At 37.0% G+C, this 18814-nt stretch overlaps 1 protein-coding gene across 3 annotated transcripts in view; it reads left to right on the top strand.

The window, feature by feature from the left end:
* The window catches only part of BMP5 (bone morphogenetic protein 5), a 56106-nt gene extending 46662 nt beyond the window's left edge, over positions 1–9444 (top strand). For all 3 annotated transcript variants that reach the window (XM_017814489.1, XM_017814488.1, XM_017814487.1), the window contains 3 exons: positions 1229–1305; positions 3143–3253; positions 7106–9444. In XM_017814489.1, coding sequence (XP_017669978.1) covers positions 1229–1305; positions 3143–3253; positions 7106–7255 — 338 coding nt within the window. In that variant the 3' untranslated portion in view covers positions 7256–9444. The remainder of the gene's footprint in view (positions 1–1228; positions 1306–3142; positions 3254–7105) is intronic.
* Positions 9445–18814: the final 9370 nt, after the last annotated feature.

Raw genomic sequence — 18814 nt, 5'->3', positions numbered from 1 at the left:
ATATATTTGGAAGAGTTTTCCATAAGGATAGTGAAGAACTACATAAGTTATCTCACAGTCTGTAGAACTCCCTTCCTTTCATTTTATGTGAGAAAAGGCCTCTATCTCTTAAATATCCTGAAATTTTTCAGGATAATTTCAGAGATGTTCCCATTCCAGCCTCAGGGCTTATAATGTTAAAAAAAAATGTTCCTAAAGAAATGTCTTTTCCTGGAACTGAAGACTTTGTTTCTTTTTCCATGTCTTCCTTGTTTGTTTGGGTCTTATGGGATTTTGTTTGTTTGCTTTTTCTTGTTGTTGTGAATTTTTTTGGTGAACTTTTTTTTCTTTCCAGAATGGTTATTTTGGTCCAAAAAATTCACTTTAAGCATTCTTTAATTGGAAACGGAGGAGACAGCCTGTACTGCCTGCTCTATTGCATACCTCAGTTATGGCATCACTTGAATAGCTCTATAAACCAGCTCTGTGGTGATAATGTGATGAAGGCATGACCCTCTTCCCTTCCTTTCCTATTACTAAGGAGCAGTAAGGAACAAGTACTAGAATTTCTCCAGGATTACGATTGTCATGGAGAAGCATGTAGGGAAGATTCTCTGTGTCCTATCCTGACACATCTCTGACAGTGCAGAAACTTTCAGTCCTTTAAAAAGCACCTGTTAATCTACTTGTTTACATTAGTATTACCAACTAAAGATCATCAAGTAGCGAATATTTCCAGAAAATATGGTAAAAAATGAAGGCATATGAAATGTCCTATTATGTGTTTAAATTACAAACTTTGGGAAATTCTGTTGTTTCAGGACAATTTTTATCATTGTTAATTTATCTTTTGAATTGGGCTACTTTCTTTACCTGGCAATTAAAACTGTACCAGCATACAGATGACTTCCCCATATCTTGGATCAGGCTCTTCCTTGTCCTCTTTGGTTACCTGTGTGCATATTATCAGAGGTCTTACCCAGCTAGCCAGCAAACAGACATCATGTAAACCTGTCTCCCCTAATGCTGTATGTCTTATTTTGCCTGTGTACACAAATTGTATCAATCTGCCTGTGTTCATTCTGCATGTCCAAGTAAACATCACCTTTACAACCAACCCTAGAAATACAAATGACAGTATGGTTTTTATTTCCTTTGTATAGTTTGGTCAGCATCTCAAAAACAGCTAAATCTTGTCAGTTCTAGCAATGCTTCTAAAAAATTTATTAATATTATTTTCTTCCTGTAGATTACAACACGAGCGAGCAAAAGCAAGCATGTAAGAAACATGAACTTTATGTGAGCTTCCGAGACTTAGGATGGCAGGTATGACTATCAGTGCTTTTTCCTATCAGTTCCAATTGGGACTATCTATTTTACAGTCCCCCACTATTTACACCCTGTTTTCTTTCTGGTAATTGGTATATCACTGATGAGAGACAAATTCTTTAAATGCATCTTGTAACAAATCCCTATCAGTATTGCTATCACTCACTATCTCTTTACCTTTTTTAGCTGTTCTCTCAAAGATATTGCATACATTTGTGGCTTTATTATCTGGATTCATTCACATAAAGATAAATTTGAACTATTACTCAAGATATGAATGAATCTGCAGTAAATGAAACCAAAATACCCACACCAAGTAATGCAACTTTTTTAATTTGCGCTTGAATTCAACCTGGTTTAGTGCTGTCTACTGCAGGTCAGAGAGATTTCACTGGGGTAGGATCCTTAGGGAAGTAAATCCTGGATCACAGCTCAGTGGTCTTCATAACATCATAGCTAATTTTATATAATTTCTGGGGAAAACTGGGGAATCCTGCCATACAGTAACAAAAAAAAAATGTAGTAAAAGGTCATGAAATCAGAGGAGAGGCATTACAAGAAAAGAAAATAGACATTGATCTAGGTTTTTTTTCCAGAAAGCAAGGAACTCTCTATAAAGAAAGAACAAGAAGACCATCAGCAACCTATAACCTAGACATATTGCATATGTAGGCAAGAATTCAGAGATGGCTGTCTTTGCATCTCACATTTCTCTGAATTATTTTAAAACAACTCTCCAGGAGCAGAAGTCTACGAGGAGAAAAAGTATGCTATCTCTTTGGTGGCAGCTCATCCTTTATGTATCTAGCTCAGATTCTCATATGGCCTTATTATCCTATCTGATATTTTGTAGTGTATTTATCCTCACAGCAGCCTGAAGAAGCAGGCAGAAGCTGTTTTCCCAAGTCTTCAAAGCATAACAACCCCATCCAGGGCCACAGAGCAGGCTTGTGGTATTGAACTCAGGCTACTGAACAAGCAAGCCATTATGTCTCTGTAGATCACAGATTTTTTTAAAGATATCAACAGCTTTTTAATTTTTCTAAACAGTAAATTCTGATATGCTCCAAGATGTGCAAGGTTCTCAGATGAGTGGCCATAGTGGCCAAGATGGCCATAGAGAAAAAAAAATATATTTTTATCCCAAAAAGTACCTTAAGAGATAAAAGTTTCAGCTAGAAAGCCAAAGCTACACTGTACAGTATTTGATCAGTGAAATCCAGGGTGAAATGACATACAAAAAAAAAAAAAGATACAAACCCCAGGAAGTAGGTACCTGATCCTCTCTGTCCTTCCTACAGCACTTCCATTACCTGGCAAAGGAGTAATTCAGCAAACTAAACACACAACTTCCATTAACATTTTAAAATATTTTCCCTCTTGTGGTCTTTTGCCCATACTGTGTTGCTAGAAACATTCAAAATGCATGATTCATTGACATGCCAACGCGTAATTACTAGCAACCCTCAGTTTCACACAGTAATACAGTTAATGGTATTGAGTATGCTGAAGGAAGAGAATGCATTTTAATTACTTTTGTTGCACCAAGAAATGCTCAAGATTTTTGGTTTGGGAGGAAAAGTATTCTACAAATGTATTTTGATCTTTAATTCCCCTTATGGTCTCATTAGCTGGTATTCAGTACGGATTTTTAAGTTCAATTTAATTTTCATCTCTGTTCTGCATGAACAAAGCAATTACTTTAAAAAAAAAAGTTGTTTCACATGCCACCTTCTGAGGTTCCTTTTGTCATTGAACAAGTCTTAGTTTGATATAGTTCCAAATTCTCAGTGAGAAAAAAAATATTGAGTGGATCTATTTGCTCTTGTTTTAGGATTGGATTATTGCACCAGAGGGCTACGCTGCATTCTACTGTGATGGAGAGTGTTCTTTCCCCCTCAATGCCCACATGAACGCAACAAACCACGCCATTGTTCAGACTCTGGTATGCTTCTGCCTATGTTGTAGTTGCTTATTATGCAGTTGTTAGTGTCTTTGCTCAGGGTCTGACTCTTTTGTTTACTACTATTGAATTTTGATTGTTTCTGGGTAAATGATAACACATTTCGAAAACATGCATTGATGATTATGTTGGGGAGAGGATGAGCTGCTCAGAGTGGCCTGTGTGGTAGGTTCCCCCTCCATTTTAAATGTGATTACACGTGAGAGTACTGTGTCATGTTACTGGAGAATCGTTAGGAACAAAGGGGGCCCCCTGCTCTGACTTCCAAGAGTTTTTCAGCTTATTGAACTCCAGTGTTAACATCTACATGCTATACCTTCCAGAAATGATGACACTTGGCCACTCGGTGGACCTCTGTTGTCAACTGTTGGCAGAGATACTTACACTGTAATTTAATGTGAAGCTTTGCAAACAGATGCATTTGCATGTAAGAAATTGTGTTCAGTCATGCCTGGCTTATAAATGCAATTTAAAAATAAGTGCGTTTGGATCTCTTGCTCAGCCTGGTACATGTAAAAGGGGATTCACAGCCAGCTTTCTGGCTCTGCTTTTCCTTATGTTTTCTCCTGTGCCTCAACAAAAGCAGCCAAAAAGATGATCTTAGTTGAGGCAGCTGGCTAGGCCTCCTCTACCCTGGCAGCATTCAGCTACAGAAATCATGACCTTTAGACTATGCCTAAATGTAATGCTGTGAGGCTGAGTCTGGTTGGTTTGGTCAAAAATTGATTTTTCACCTATGCTGGCTGAAGAACTGGTATTAGCATTGGTATTAGCAGAATGATTAAGAAGCAGAGGAATCAGGGATAATAAACAAGGAGGGAGCAGCAGTACAAAATCAGAACAGGAAAGGGTTGCCATCTCTAATTTGTTTCTGGAAAGGTCAAGATACTCAACTGCAATTAGAGAAACATGGGTTTAAAGCTCCCTCTGATATAAACTGATAATAGCGAAGTATCCTGACCATCGGATTATGCTGACAGATCTGTCCATGGAAGATGATCTTTTTCTTTGATTTTCACATAAAAAATCTGGGCCTTAAAAACCTTTCCTCCTTCAGAAAGGAGTGCAGTTACTACCATCCCGGGACATCACCCCAAAACCCCCGTCAAATTTAATCCCCACACCAAAAAAACCATCCCAAAACCAAAAAAGAAAATAAACAAAAATGAAGTTTGATATCTTTCTGATAGAAACCAAATTCTGTTTGTGAAAATCGTCAAGTATTTCTAGAAGGTTGAATATTAGGAAGAAATTTTTTACAGAGAGAGCAATCAGACATTGGAATGTGGTGCCCAGGGAAGTGGTGGATTCGCCGCTCCTGGAGGTCTTTAAGATGAGACTGGATGTGGCACTTAGTGCCATGGTCTAGTAACCATGACTGTGTTGGATCAAGGGTTGGACTTGATGATCTCAGAGATCCTATCCAACCCGGTTGATTCTATGATTCTATGACAGGGACATTTTTAAAAACTCATCATATGATGAGACCTTTTCCTTTCCATTCAGCTTTTGTTTACTCCCCCTTTCCAAGTCCAGCCACCAATGCAACATTATTCTTCTATGCCAGAATTCAAGTCAGCAAGATTTATAAAAAGAAGGGAAAATGTCAGGCTGGAAAGAAATAGAAGTGTGTTAAAGGGTTCAGGTGAAAGGAAACAGAAAATGCCAGTTGGCAAGGAATACAGCAAAGTGTTCAGGAGACAATGAAGAACAGTTCAGAGATAAAAAGAAATAGACCAGTAAAGCAATAGTTTAGCATTATGTAAACATTGTCCAGAAAAGTTGCCAATATCAGTGAGATCCCCAGGTTAGAGTTCCCTCCTGCAATTATGGACTGTTAAATAAGAATTGGCCCAACGTTAGTTTCTATTATGTGTCTTTTGTGTCCAAAAATGATTAATTTCCAGTTGTTAAGAAAAGTGTGTAGTTTGTCCTATTTTTTAAATTGGATAGTCAAATTTTTCCCCTTATTATGGCCTTTTTGGAATTGTGTCTCCCTCTGCATGTACAGTACATGCATTCAGTTGTGCAGCCAAAAAATCATGAGGCTAATTAAATTTTAACTGCACATAAATTAGATGAGATAACAGTAGTTGAATGCTTTCTGGTTTAAATTATACAAAAGTCAGATTTACACAAGGTGTGCACATGGGGATGGTTTGGGAAACAATTATTCATACACCCCACCCTAATCTAAATGTATTCATCTCCCGGCCATACTGATTACACCATTCTGAAAAAGCCCATTTTTTGGGTTGGGAAATGATTGTTCCTTGGTACCCCTCCAAACTTTGCTGACTCTTTTTTTATTTTCTTTTGTAATAAGAATGGGAGAAATGCTAGGCCAGTACCTCTCTCTCTCCTTTTTTCTTAGCTGAACTTAGGCAAACAGAATATACAGATCCATATAAATACAAGATAGGCTGCATTTAATGTGTTCTATAAGCTTTCTTCATCACCCTCAGATCAGGCTCAGGAGACGCGCTGACTTCCTGCTCATGAGAGGCAGTGGATCAGCAGGTTGGCTCGTGCTGAATTTGTAGCTAACAAACACTTGAAAAGCCTGTGACCATCACTGCCATGGTTAGCGGGGCCACGGAGCTTCCAGCTGGGGTGGCAGAGGCTGGTGGAACCAGGATTTATGACAGGGCAAACATCTGCCTGGACGAGGCACAATCATTCTTTTCTCCAGTGCTTTGCTGCTCATTTGTTAAACCATTTTTAAGTGTGTGTCTAAACCTTTACTAAACTGCTACTTCAGGATTTATTATTGCTCATTTCAAAAGACCTTCTCATGGTAACAGTTATGTAAAAATTGTTTCCTGATAGACTGTTCTCTGTTGTCTGGCAAAGGCTCTGAGCTTATATCACTGCAAGACAGATGGCTCTAACAGATTTACGAAGACTTAACATACAAATGAAACCTATTACTGCTGAAGTCTTCATCCATGCCTTAATAATCTCTTGCCCTCTCTATTACAACTCCCTCTTCTCTGGCCTCCCCAATTTCCAAGTCTTCAGCATGTGTAGAATATTACATTCAACCTTCTTTAAAGTACAAAGAACTTGTATTTCCCCCATTTTCAGATATTTCCACTAGATCTTGTTCATTCTGGGATGCTGTTCAAAACTCTTTTCCTTCTCTTTAACCTTTCATTGATATATTTCAGCCTAGAGAACACAAAGACTTTTCTTCCTCAGCCCTTTCCCCAGACATTTTATCCAGCTGGCACCCACCTTATGAATTGATTTTTACTTCAGTGGAAGTAGAATTGGATCCACTGATATGTAGATAAGATCCTAAAATGCACTCATACTGTCTAAGAGCACATATCTTACCATTTCATAGGCTGAAAACAGTTCCAGAGCCTTTGCCTGCACAGCCTTTGCTGTCTGCAACAGATTTTCCTCCATGCTGAGATCCCAACACAGGAAAGCATTTTTTTGCACATGCTTGGGTCCTGGTGAGACTCAGGGCTTGAGCCTTTGCTTCATGTTAAGCACTGTCCTCCCCAAAGATGGTACGCACAATATGTTTAAATGTTTTCCTGAGCTGCTGCCTAACTCCAACTCTTCTCTAAATTTCATCTGAAAACCGACTTTCTGTCTTGGCCACTTCTCCTCATTTATCTCTCCATCTGCTTTTATTGTATAACTCTGCCCGTGCAATTGAAATCAGAGCAATGCTCTGGAGGTAAGCTGTGCTTTAAAGTTGCTAACCAGGGAAAATTTGTGACCACAGCCTTCTCTGAATTGCAAAGACATGTTTTCCACTGATGTTGTCCTTGTACCTCTCTGTTTGATATATGAGCTATGTATTTATCTATCTTTCAGGTTCACTTGATGTTCCCTGATCATGTACCGAAGCCATGCTGTGCACCAACAAAACTGAACGCAATCTCCGTGCTCTACTTTGATGACAGTTCCAATGTTATTTTAAAAAAATACAGGAATATGGTGGTGCGTTCATGTGGCTGCCACTAGAATAAAAAGATAATCTAAAGCAGAGGGGTTTATTCAAAATTGTAATAAAGTCAAGATATGAGCGTTGCTGATGAAAAGGCAGGCCGAAATTTATTCCATTTCATGTCATCTCTCATTTAATTGTACAGTATAATGTATATAGTAGCTTTTATTTATTTAAAAGTATATAGTTTCTTTTGTATGAGCAAAATTTCAGAACCGTTTATTTTATGGGTCGCCTCACCATGCAGTAGAAGTTCACAAACTAGTTTTTCAATGGACCATGCTGAAATCTGTTTCATTCTGTTTCAATATTTTAAGGTAAAGCCTTTGTACAGAATTTTTTAAAACTAGAAACTCCAGAACTTCTGTAACGGCTTTGTATTGTTAAAGGAACTAAAATACATTTGGTCATATTGTGCCAATGAAAACTGTGGCGAGGTATTTATTTAGAAAAAGACACAGGGAAAAAAACTAAACAAAACTGCTCGACTAAACATATTTTTTCTTTTAGAAGTTCTGCTCCATTAGAAAAAGTGAAATGTTGAACAGTGCTTAAGTAAATAAATAGTAGATAGAAAATAGAAGTGAAAAAATTGCACATAATTGTTATAACTATTTTCTTTAACAAAATGAGTGTAACTGGAGGAGTATGTTACTTTTTGGCTTGTGAGCTGCAGAGTTTGCAAAAGGCTCCAGGCTTCGGAAATTCCGTGTAGACAGACTCTTGCCTTTATCTAGGACTTTCCAAGTTAACACTAAAAATTGAACTACAACATTCTCACCTCTAATCATATGAGTCTCTTATCTACTACACTGCTCTGGCAAGTATTTTTATAATAGCACCACAAGGTAAAATCAAACAAAACCCACACAATCCTTCCCATAATATACACAGTATATACACTATATACACAAAATATACAGAAGATGCAGTATGGAAGGGCTTTGCTTTATTTAGCTCCTACTTCTGGATGTGTTTTGTGAGTGTGTGAGGGAAGGCATTGGGTATGCAATTGTCACTTCTTTAATCAAAAGTCATGTCCCTAGTGGTGGCTGTTTTCAGAAAAAGATGAAAAACACCTTTCATAACAAGGCATTGGGTAATTTGCAGCCTACTTTCAGTCTCATCTGCTTTTCTATCGGGTGGGAATTAGTTTAAATAATGAGACTCAGTGTGGGATATTGTTCCTTTTATTTTGCATTAACTATTGTAACTTTGTTATAATTCTTAAATCCATATAATAACTTTTTAATCTCCCTAAATTTTTGGCCTCAAATCAAATCCTGTGGTTGTGAATTGCATAACCAATTACAGATTACATTTCCACCACCACTACATATATGCTTATTTTGAATTAAGGACATTTAATGCCTTTGGACACCCCTTTGTTTTAGTGTTATGAAAATGGGAAAACAGAAACTCTGTTTTCTCTCTATTACATGACTAATTATAATAAATGCTTTTATCAGGAATTGACTTCACTAAAAATGCTTCATTTAAACCATTCTCAGAGAGCTGCTAAAAAATGCAGAGGACATATCAGTTTCTCCTTAGACAGTCTATTCATGTAACTCTGTCTTCTCCGGTTATTTAAAATATATTTCAGAAAACTCAGATTATTACAGACTGATAAAATCGGTGTGTGCGTGTGACTGTGTGTATGCATGTGAATGTGCAGCTGCCGTTTTTGCAGAAACTAATTTATTTTATCTTGCTTTTGGAGTAATACATAAATCCTTTTTATGCATACACTCAGTTAAAAAAAGAAAATAAATTAATTAGCAGTCTTGATTTCAGTCTTGGGAACTCTTTCCTCTTAATAGAACAGTTTCATTTTACACTTCCATCTCTGTTTTATACTGGCATTACCTACATATCTACATTTAGTTGCAGATTATGCACAAGGGTGTACGGCAAAATATGTCTCCATCTGAATTACCATTTTGGAACAGTTAGATTCCTGGGTTGTCTTCAAAAATTTACTGGTTTCTTTATAAATTGGGTAGGCAGATATGCTTTTTTTGAACTCAATTTATTTTGAATGGAATTTGATGGATATTAAATTTTGGGTACATTAAGTAATATATTTTTAAATAATGGTGTACCATTTTGAGACTAAGAAGCTGAAGATTATTGTTATATTATTCTTTAAAATATGCTGTTGGAATATATTTCTATATTTTGAGACATAATAAACCTGTAATAATATTTTCCTCTGCTGTGATTTTACTTCTAAGATGCATGACAAAATGGCAGTGACTTGATGTATTCTTTTAAAGTGAAAAGCAAGAGATCACCAATTTTGTTACAGTTCATTTTTAGTACAGACGTTTTGCAAAATTGCTTTTATATTGTTACTTCTTAAACTGCAGATAGTGAAACATCTACACTAGTGGTAAAAATCATGCCTTCAAATGATACCTCCAAGTGCTAATACTCTACTCAAAACATACTAGAAAGGAGAAATGGTTTTTAAAAATCTCACTAAATACATAACTGGTCACTTCTTTGTTTGAAATGAAGGACAGTGGCATCACACCTTCTACATGCTCTGGATAAGTGAATAGATGCATGTTTTCATGCAAATTTGTTCTGGTAAGCTCTTCTTCAGTAGTAACTAATACAGGGCTTTTTGTTCTTTTACTTGATCCTATCAAATGCCTGTTATTTTATAGATATTTATGCATAATATATACACACATATTTAATGCAATGTGTACATCATTATATCAAATATATACCCATATCTGTAGTTATGAAGCTATTCTCTAGTTATGAAGACCATTCATTGTCATTCAGGACACAAGATATTTGTTCTTTGTTTAGGCTTTCTGCATCTTTAACAACTGGGAAACCAAAAAAAAAAGAATAATCCCTGTACAGAATTAATGTTACATTATTTATACAAAGCTTTCTGGTAGCTGACAACATAGCAGTACATCTGATCAGTACAAGACTCAGCTAAAGATATCTTGGAGAGACATTGGCATGGACCTCTTCAAACAAAACAATGATCATAGTTTGTTCTGTTTTGCATCTGTCTGAGGGACTGTCCTGACTGGCACGTCCTTAGCAACACCATGACTCTTCCTTCTTCGATGGCCTGTGTAAGCAAATATGCATTTGTGTGAGTGATTACGTACGCAGTAGAAACGGAGACATACAAGGAGCTCAGGTAACTTTAGGAATAAGAAACCAGTCCTTTCTAGCTGCACGAGAGCGCAGCTCTTTATTTTGCATACTGGCACATATAAAACTATAGAACTGTAGTTAGTCTTTATATTATTATAGGAGTCAATTGTCACACCATTTGGGGCTTCATTTTGGTAAATGGTGTATGCATGAGCAATGTGAGTTACACCTATGCTGCAAACATTCTAACTGAATCTCTCTTTAGGGACAACGTAAAGACATTGCTCTTTTAATTGCAATTCATCTATTTCTCTCCAAAAACTACAGCGTGGGTTTAGAACAGTCACACTGCTTTAGACCTTTTCTGTGCAACTATAATCAATGACAATTCCTGACACCTTAAAAAAAAAAAATTTCATTGTTGAAAAAGTTTTACTGAAACGTTTATTTGGGATGTGAAGCTTTGAGAAATCTTCTGTTATCATGATGAGATGTCAGGCACTACTGTTTTGGAATATAATTATCCCTACCTTTTACTTGGAAAAGGTTGGGTTGCTGACTGTGTTTCTCCTGTTTCTTTTTGGTTGGTTGTTCAGGTTTTTTTGTCAATTCCTGTTTCGAAAAATTTAAAAAATGGTTTAGGCTTGTACTCATAAGATTTTAAATTGTTTCAGCAATAACTAAAGGATTCAAATTATCAGGACTTTAAAATGATGTTATTTGCAATCTCTACCAGCTTTTCTGCTCACACATTCAGCTGTGTATAGGGAGAATCTGACATGTGGTGCCTGAATGACAAACCAGACATATGTGAAGTACAGAGCATTATCTTTTACTATCTCGTCTGCAGTCACAGAACTTGCAGAATGTGATTTACAATGTGTTGCTGAATTCTTACTCACAGGGCTTGAGCAAGAACTTGATTAAAAACAAAAGAAAACTAAACTAAAAATTCAACGAAAAACAGCGAGAGGAGGTTTACTTGCCATCTTAATTCAAATAAATCAGCACCAAACGTGGTACATGAGGAGTTAGGAATCTCATGCGAATTAAATGGGCCTTTTGTATTCTGTTTTCCATATTTGCAACACATGACACAGACACTTCTCCTGACTGCTATATTTCCAGCTAAATACTTTCTGTTCTCTTCCTGTATATTTTTGCTTTCAGATAGGCACCATCAATTATTATTATTAATATGAATGAAGATATTTTCATTGCTTTAGCAGATGTTAATGCTTTACAAAAGAAGTATGTGTTATTAGTATTGCTACTTTACAGGTACAGAAAAGTGGAGAGGCAAGGCAAAGAGAAAAGCAGATGAGAGGCAGTATGAGGAAGACAACCAGATCTCCAGTGTCCCAGTGCCCTAAACCCCGTTCTACGCTCTTGGCCAGTGATGCATACACTTGGCACTCAGGTCCCTGCAGCTCATAACTTTAAGGGAAGATAGGCAGTCCTAGGGGTTACCTGGACCTATATTTTGCATTTACCAAGTATTTTTCTATTTTCATGGTTATTTGTGTGCAGGATACAGACCACACTTTTTCTGTGTGGGGGTGGTTATATTTTAAAGCTACTTCTAGGGAACCAACCAGGATTATCTTGCAGCAGATTTGGAGCACCTTTTCAACAGGGTCATAAATCTACACCAGTAGGATTGAAGGCAGTGTTACATCCCTCCCTTTTCTTACATTTTACTCCTGCTCAGTGGGAAGTTCAGCAATGTGTTAAGACTGAGACTGTGTTCATATCTGTGTAGCAGGGGTTCTCAGGCCAGATGTTGGCTGGAGATATGAGAGCAACATATTTTCTAGGGAACAGCTCTCAGAGAATAATACTGAAGCAGAGATATGGGAGCAGGATCTTCTCTGTAAAACTTGTCCTGGTCTCTTCTGGGTCTCCAACTGACTTGTGAGCAGAAACATTTGTGAAAATGAGAAAACTTTTTGACTAAATTGTAAGGAGAAAACTTGCTGGGGGCTCTTTCTGGCATCTCTGCCTCTGTAAATTCTTTGACAAAGGAGAAAGCCAGGCTTGAACCTGGAGCTACTCAACTGCACAGAGACCAAAAGTTGAACGAGACATGGTGGAGAAACATGCCACATATATCAAACTCCCTAAACTGATCTAATTGGAAAATAAAGCTTTTCATGCCTGATACTTTTCTTGGTTGCTGAGCTGTCTTGCCACAAGAACGTGTGTTCCCTTTTATTTGAGCGAATTTTACATCCACCACTGGAATTCCTTACGAAAATTAGTGTTTCTCCCTTAACCTCTGCAATGGCTCTTTTCAGCCTTCTCTGCATGTTATCTGTTTTATTATTCAAGGCTAACAGCTCCCACAGGGAGCTGCTCTTTCATAGACTATGCTGCAGAGATAGAACAAAGACAAGACCTGCCAAGTCAGTTACTTGTTTAATTGGGATGTGAATCTTTGAGAAATCTTTTTGCTTACACTTTCTTTCTTTTTTGCATGCATTTGGATTTTTCTTGGTTTGCTGACTTGGTATGAATTCTTGTGGATAAAGCCACATAGGTAAGCGTATAGAGTTCTACTAAACCTTTCTGTGAAAAGCATTTGTGCATTTCGCAAGAAACAAAACTTCCTAATTGGTTTCCTCTTTAAAAATGGAATTGATATAGCTAGTAAAAAACTTGTATTCCCCATAAAGGAAAGAGTTTTTAAAAAATTACTGAGCCTGGTTACCCTTCATGTTTTGAAATCTCTTAATTTAGTCAAAATTTAGCATTTCTAAGTAGCAGGACCTATATTCTGTACCTCAGAACATGTATCAAAGGACCAGATCTCTATTCTCAGATACACTGATGTACATACAGATCTATCAAAATTAATAATGCCCTTGAAGTACTCATAAGCATATTTCTGATTCTTTCTGTTTACTCGTATTGGACAGTGAGGTAATGTTATTCACACCAGAATACAATTAACTGCTTAATTTCTTCTCCTTATAACCAAGGCCTTATGCTTTTACTCTTTCCTCTAACCCATCTACAACAAAATATGGCTGAAGGTCACTCAAAATGATGGGAAAATAATTTCATGCTTCATAACTGAACTGAATGTGGAAATTCCCAAACTTTAATTAGAATTTTTAAAAACTATGATGAAAACAGTTTTTAAAATGTTTTTAAAAAGATCATTGCTGATCTGCAGAGCCCAACACCAGTGCTGTAGAAGTGGCAGTCAGGGCAGAGAAGCCAGGACTGTGTTCATAGATGGCAGAAGCCCTGTATGGGGCTGTGGCTGCAGGGCGCCAGTATGCTCAGATGAGGAGCCAGAAGCCCACATTTGTGGAAAGGAGCCTGGAAGCTGCAGGGTTCCCTTCTCTAACACTGTGCAGACACGTGGGCTGTTCAGCTAGGAAACAGGAGAGGTATCTCGTAGAACAGTGCACAGTAAAGCCCACTGAAAATGCCTCCATTTAATCATAAAAGTGCTTAAAGATATGGCTCTATTTCAAAAATAGAAATGTATTCATTGTGAAATTCCCACTCTGGTTAAAATTTCTCCTGACATTTCTGAGTGAAGCTTCACTGACATTTTCACAGAGGTTTGCTCATTTTTGGCAGGAAAGAATTTGACCCCTCTCTTCAATCATGTTACACCCCATTTCAACTGACTGTCTCTTTTACCATTCTCTTAGTTTTTCCCATGATGTAAATACACACTGCAGTAGAAGCAGCAATATTCCTCTGGATTTACTTTAGAATAGCTAAGTAGTGTTGCAAAATACTTCCTACGTTTTCCTCTCATTCCTCTGAATCATTTTTCTTAACCGACCTTCGCTGGTTAAAAAGCTGTAAGAAATGAGCCAAATAATAATTGTTAAGGCAGAAATCAGGCAAAATGCATGTATTTACATTGTTTGAATTAGGTAACTAAATGTAATACACAGCTATTATCCTCTCTTTACAGTCATTAGTTACGCAGCACCGCTCTGACTCTGAGCACTAAGGCCTATCAGCCTTCATGAAGAGCAGTCTGCTTGAACTTTCAAGCAATGCCAGGCCAATAAAGCTGCTTCAGCTCACAGATGTGATTTTTGCAATTTTTTTAACAGATTGTTCTACTAGAAGTTTACTCAATACAGTAACATCCTTCAGAAGGGCAGTGGAGTGCAGCCAGGAATGGTAATCTGTCCATTAACGTACCTGGATCATGATGAGAACACCTGTCCCCAGTTTGATTTTCATTATGTACATCTACATTCTTTATATTCTTGATATTAAAAATGGCACTATGGCTTTTCCAGCATGGAAGAGATTTCTGTCAGACAGTAAACCCATCTATGATGTTTTCTGCCTAATGGTTCCGCATTTTTCTCTATAATCTAGTTTCCACAATTGCCCAAAGCCTGCAGAATCCATATCACTCATCATATAAATTACTACAATTAGCTTTCCTGTGAACTACTCTAATTTCATACATTTCTAATAACCCATTTGTTGTGGGGGTAAGTACCATGCTCATTTACATGCAACTAGATATTTTAGCAATTATATTTTTGTTTGCTTGTTTTCCCACCAACTTCAGCTTTTTCTCCTTCACAGTCACAAATCAATCTTTTCAAATTGCAGAAAATTTAATATTCTGTTTATGAAGAGTTGGGTAACCTCCATGATTTTCTCTTAGAAAGAGAAAAGGAAGTGTTTTCAACGCTATTTTTGTATGACAAAGAACAGTGATTCTATGCAGATATTTGAGCTAATACTGCTCCAGAGGCCATGCAACTGTATTGCTGCATATTTCTGGGTTGTTTTCAATAGCAACAGCAATTCAATCAGAACCTACATCTTGACAAGGAAATACACTATATGGTGTAGAAATACATAAAAAGGTTGTTGATCATTTAAGGGTCTCTGAAATGAGTGAACATCCAAACGAGTTTGCAAAAGTTTGTGAATGGCAACTGAAAGTGTGTTTTCCTTTGCATTTCCCCTTTGATGTGAACAGTGGAAGCAAGCCAAGGCATAGAATCCAAGAGTGTTTCAGTGAGTACATTTCTGAAAGGTGCATTCAGTGAGATGCAGAGCATCAACTTGCGTTGAATTCAACTTTTAATTTACATTTGGGGTTTACTTTCTCTTGATCCTGACTTGAATGGTTTGGTATTCTGTAGAGCCTCAGCTGCCTTAGAAGTTCTGTTATAATAGCACCATCTTCTGACTAACTTCCTGTCAGGAGTATTTCCAAGTATTTTTATCTTTGGTTCATTGCACCTCTGAGGATCCCATATCTGCTCACCTGCTTTATGCAGTGCTCCAGAGATGCAGTGAAGTGGTTAACCATGCAGTGCAGAGCTGAGAATTCCTTAACTTTGGCAGCCTGATGCTGAAATGTACACATATTTCCAATGAAAACACCGAGAGAATTAAATGAAAATAGAAAAAGTTCTTCTGACATTTTCAATGCTGACTCAGTTTTGTATGAGTAAGAACCACTGACAGCACTTGTCTTCTCAATCTCTTCCAAGGTCAAGATTGTATGCTAGATATTTTGAAGAGTCTACTACAGTATAAATACAGTCCAGCTAGTAAAGTTTTAACCTTATTTAACCTTTGCTTATGCACAAAGATATAAATTGTCAAATTACTAAAGTGGTTGGATCAATTTTCCTAGAGGAAATTGTATCATTTTCATATCAAACTTACTTAACTCTTGGCTATGTTCTAGTATATATGGGTTCTTTCTTTCCATTTCTGTCTGGACAGTAAAGAAAATACAGTAGTGACTGACAGCTGCCTATCAAAACTATTTAGTCAATTAATTTTGGAAAAGTTATGGATTGATATGTGAAGTCACATATCCAGTTCATTTCATGTAAATTATTAAAACTTCAGACACAGTTTAAAGGTTGGAAAACCAGAGTCATGTATTTCTCTGGTACAAAAAAAAAGAGATGGGCTCAGAAGTTCTGGATTGCTTCCCTGCTTCTGTCATTGATTCACTATGAAACTCTGGAAAACAAATATTCCATGTCTGCATGTATTTGTGCTGCATTGATAAAGGACAAGTTATATTAACTAGGTTTTGTGAGACATTTGGACATTCAGATACATTCAGCAGAGCGGGAATAGTACGATTTGTGGCAGATGTCGTTGGTTTGTGTCTGAATTCTAATCCACCATGCACTTCTTTTTTGATAAACCAAAATTTTCAAAGATATGTTTGCCTCTTTCAGTTCTCATTTGTAATACAATAATAATGACATTTACCAATATCAAAGGAGAATTAAGAGGATAAATATCTTAATAATAATGAAGGGCTCAGATATATTCATAGTCTTGTGTGTGCATATTTGTTATTTGCATGTACAAATGCAAATGCCATATGATACATTTTTTTCATTAGAAAGTGGCACCTTTTTCTAATGTACTCACTTCAGTTCAAGATACTAATTTTTTCCATCTTAAAGACCTTCTTTAGTCATTAACAAAGAAAGTTATTTGCTCAGGCTATCTTTTTTTTCTTTTTTTTTTTGGCATTAATTCCCTTCAAGTGACTTTCCCCAGTCTATGAAACATTACTATTCTTGTTCTCTGAATTTTCTACATATTGTGAAAAAGTACGAAAACATAATGGGCAGAGCTGATGGCTCACTGGAACTGAGAGGAACTTTCTCCGATTAGTGACCTAGTGGGATGATTCTTTGCATCGTAGCAGTCTTTGCAGAGGTTTACATGATAATGCAAGGTGCAGGGCAGGAGAAAACAGAAATAAATGCCTAAATATACATTGCAGTTGTGTGGATCTTTATTTCCCTCATGATACTGACCTATGACTGAATAAGCCAAACAGAAGTATATGTAGTTGGTTATAGTAATATTCTTTACTGTATAGCTCCACTGGGATATTGAGTGTCACTAGAAACTGAAGGGTTTGGGGCTTATGCACATTAAGTGCCATCTACAATTGTTCACTTTGGAAGCATATGTCCAGAATCATGGTGAACTTGCTGGATCAGAATATTCATTGCCATCATTTCTTCATTATTTTCAGACCAAAAAGAAAGGTAGATATAACTGCAGATCTCATCTAAGAGGTCAAGAGAAAGAGGACAGCTGTCTTAAATAGCTTCCAATGAGAAGACTGTGCATTCAATTAAAATATTGGTGACGTGATATCCCCAAAGGGATTTAGCTCTTGTGTTGGTTTCTAGCTATACATATTTGTTCCATCTCCTGCACAACAAATGGTAGACTCAGAACATCCCAAGGGACCAAAAGCCTGTAAGGAAGAACATAGATGTTCACAAAAACATATTTGTCTTAATTTTACTCTTAACTTTCCTGGTTCTAACCCTGTTTATGCTGGTGAACTGTAATGCATACTCAATACATCTACATTAATGACTCTATCATGCATGTCTCTTCAATATTTAAGCACTTGAAGTGCAACTCTATCACCACCACCATCATGGTCTCCAATATGCACCTGTGCCTGTTGTACCAGCACACATTAGGTCGTCTTCTTTTTGCACTGATGATCAAAATTCACCACCTTTCACTCTAAGGCTTGTTTGAACAGTTATTTATCTGACCAGTTTCTGCTCACTTCTTAGCACATCTGTCCTTATGCCAACCTTGCAGGTAACCTTGTGTGACTGCCTATTTTTCATACAAATATCTCTACACCTTTTCTAATTACAGTTCTTCATGACCTGATCCACAAATCTACCTCCCATTTCCTTTGAATTGCTCTCTAAGCTAAACTTTGTAGAGAGGAAAGGTAAGGCAAAATCATTGGCTTTTGGGCAGTACAAAGCTCAAGGCCAAAGTCGAAGAAATGTAACATCTTCTTTTATTATACGTAGAGTGTCAATGAAGATGTCCATTTCACTGTATCACCATCTGTTCTTTCAGACCAGTGTGTCATAAAATACCCTGGAATATTTAAGAAGACCTATTTTTGCATTTATATTACTTTAAACCATGAGATTTAGTACAAGTTCTAAGTCATGATAATTCTCCCTTTACTGATTTATACCCTTCCCAGAATCATCATTTGTTCTGCAAGTTTCATTTCCCCCTTCACACACTATCACTGCAAAATGATTTTAGATGTCTATGTGTTAACATGTCTTCTCAGCATTTGTGTATCTGTGTGTCTTTCCATGTCATGTTTATTGTTCTTGTGCTTTACTTGCATGTATAAACAAAACAAATGTCTCTTGTTGGGGTACAGATTGGCCTTTGGAAAGGATGTTAGCCTTTTTTCCCTCTATCTATTTCAAATAAACAAAGCACTGCTAAATAAAACTAGCTGGTTTATAGACTCAGTATAAAGCTGGAAAGGTCAGAACAAAATGGGATGGTCTCAAACTCTACATTTTGCTTTCAACTTTCTGAATTCCCTGGAAGATAGGTAAAAATCAGATGGAAGAAGCCATGTGTCTCTGGACCATGTATCTGTGCTTGGC

Source organism: Lepidothrix coronata, unplaced genomic scaffold, assembly GCF_001604755.1.
Source record: "Lepidothrix coronata isolate B3197 unplaced genomic scaffold, Lepidothrix_coronata-1.0 Scaffold45, whole genome shotgun sequence".
NCBI classification, from domain to species: Eukaryota; Metazoa; Chordata; class Aves; order Passeriformes; family Pipridae; genus Lepidothrix; species Lepidothrix coronata.
This window is presented reverse-complemented; position numbering and strand designations above follow the sequence as displayed.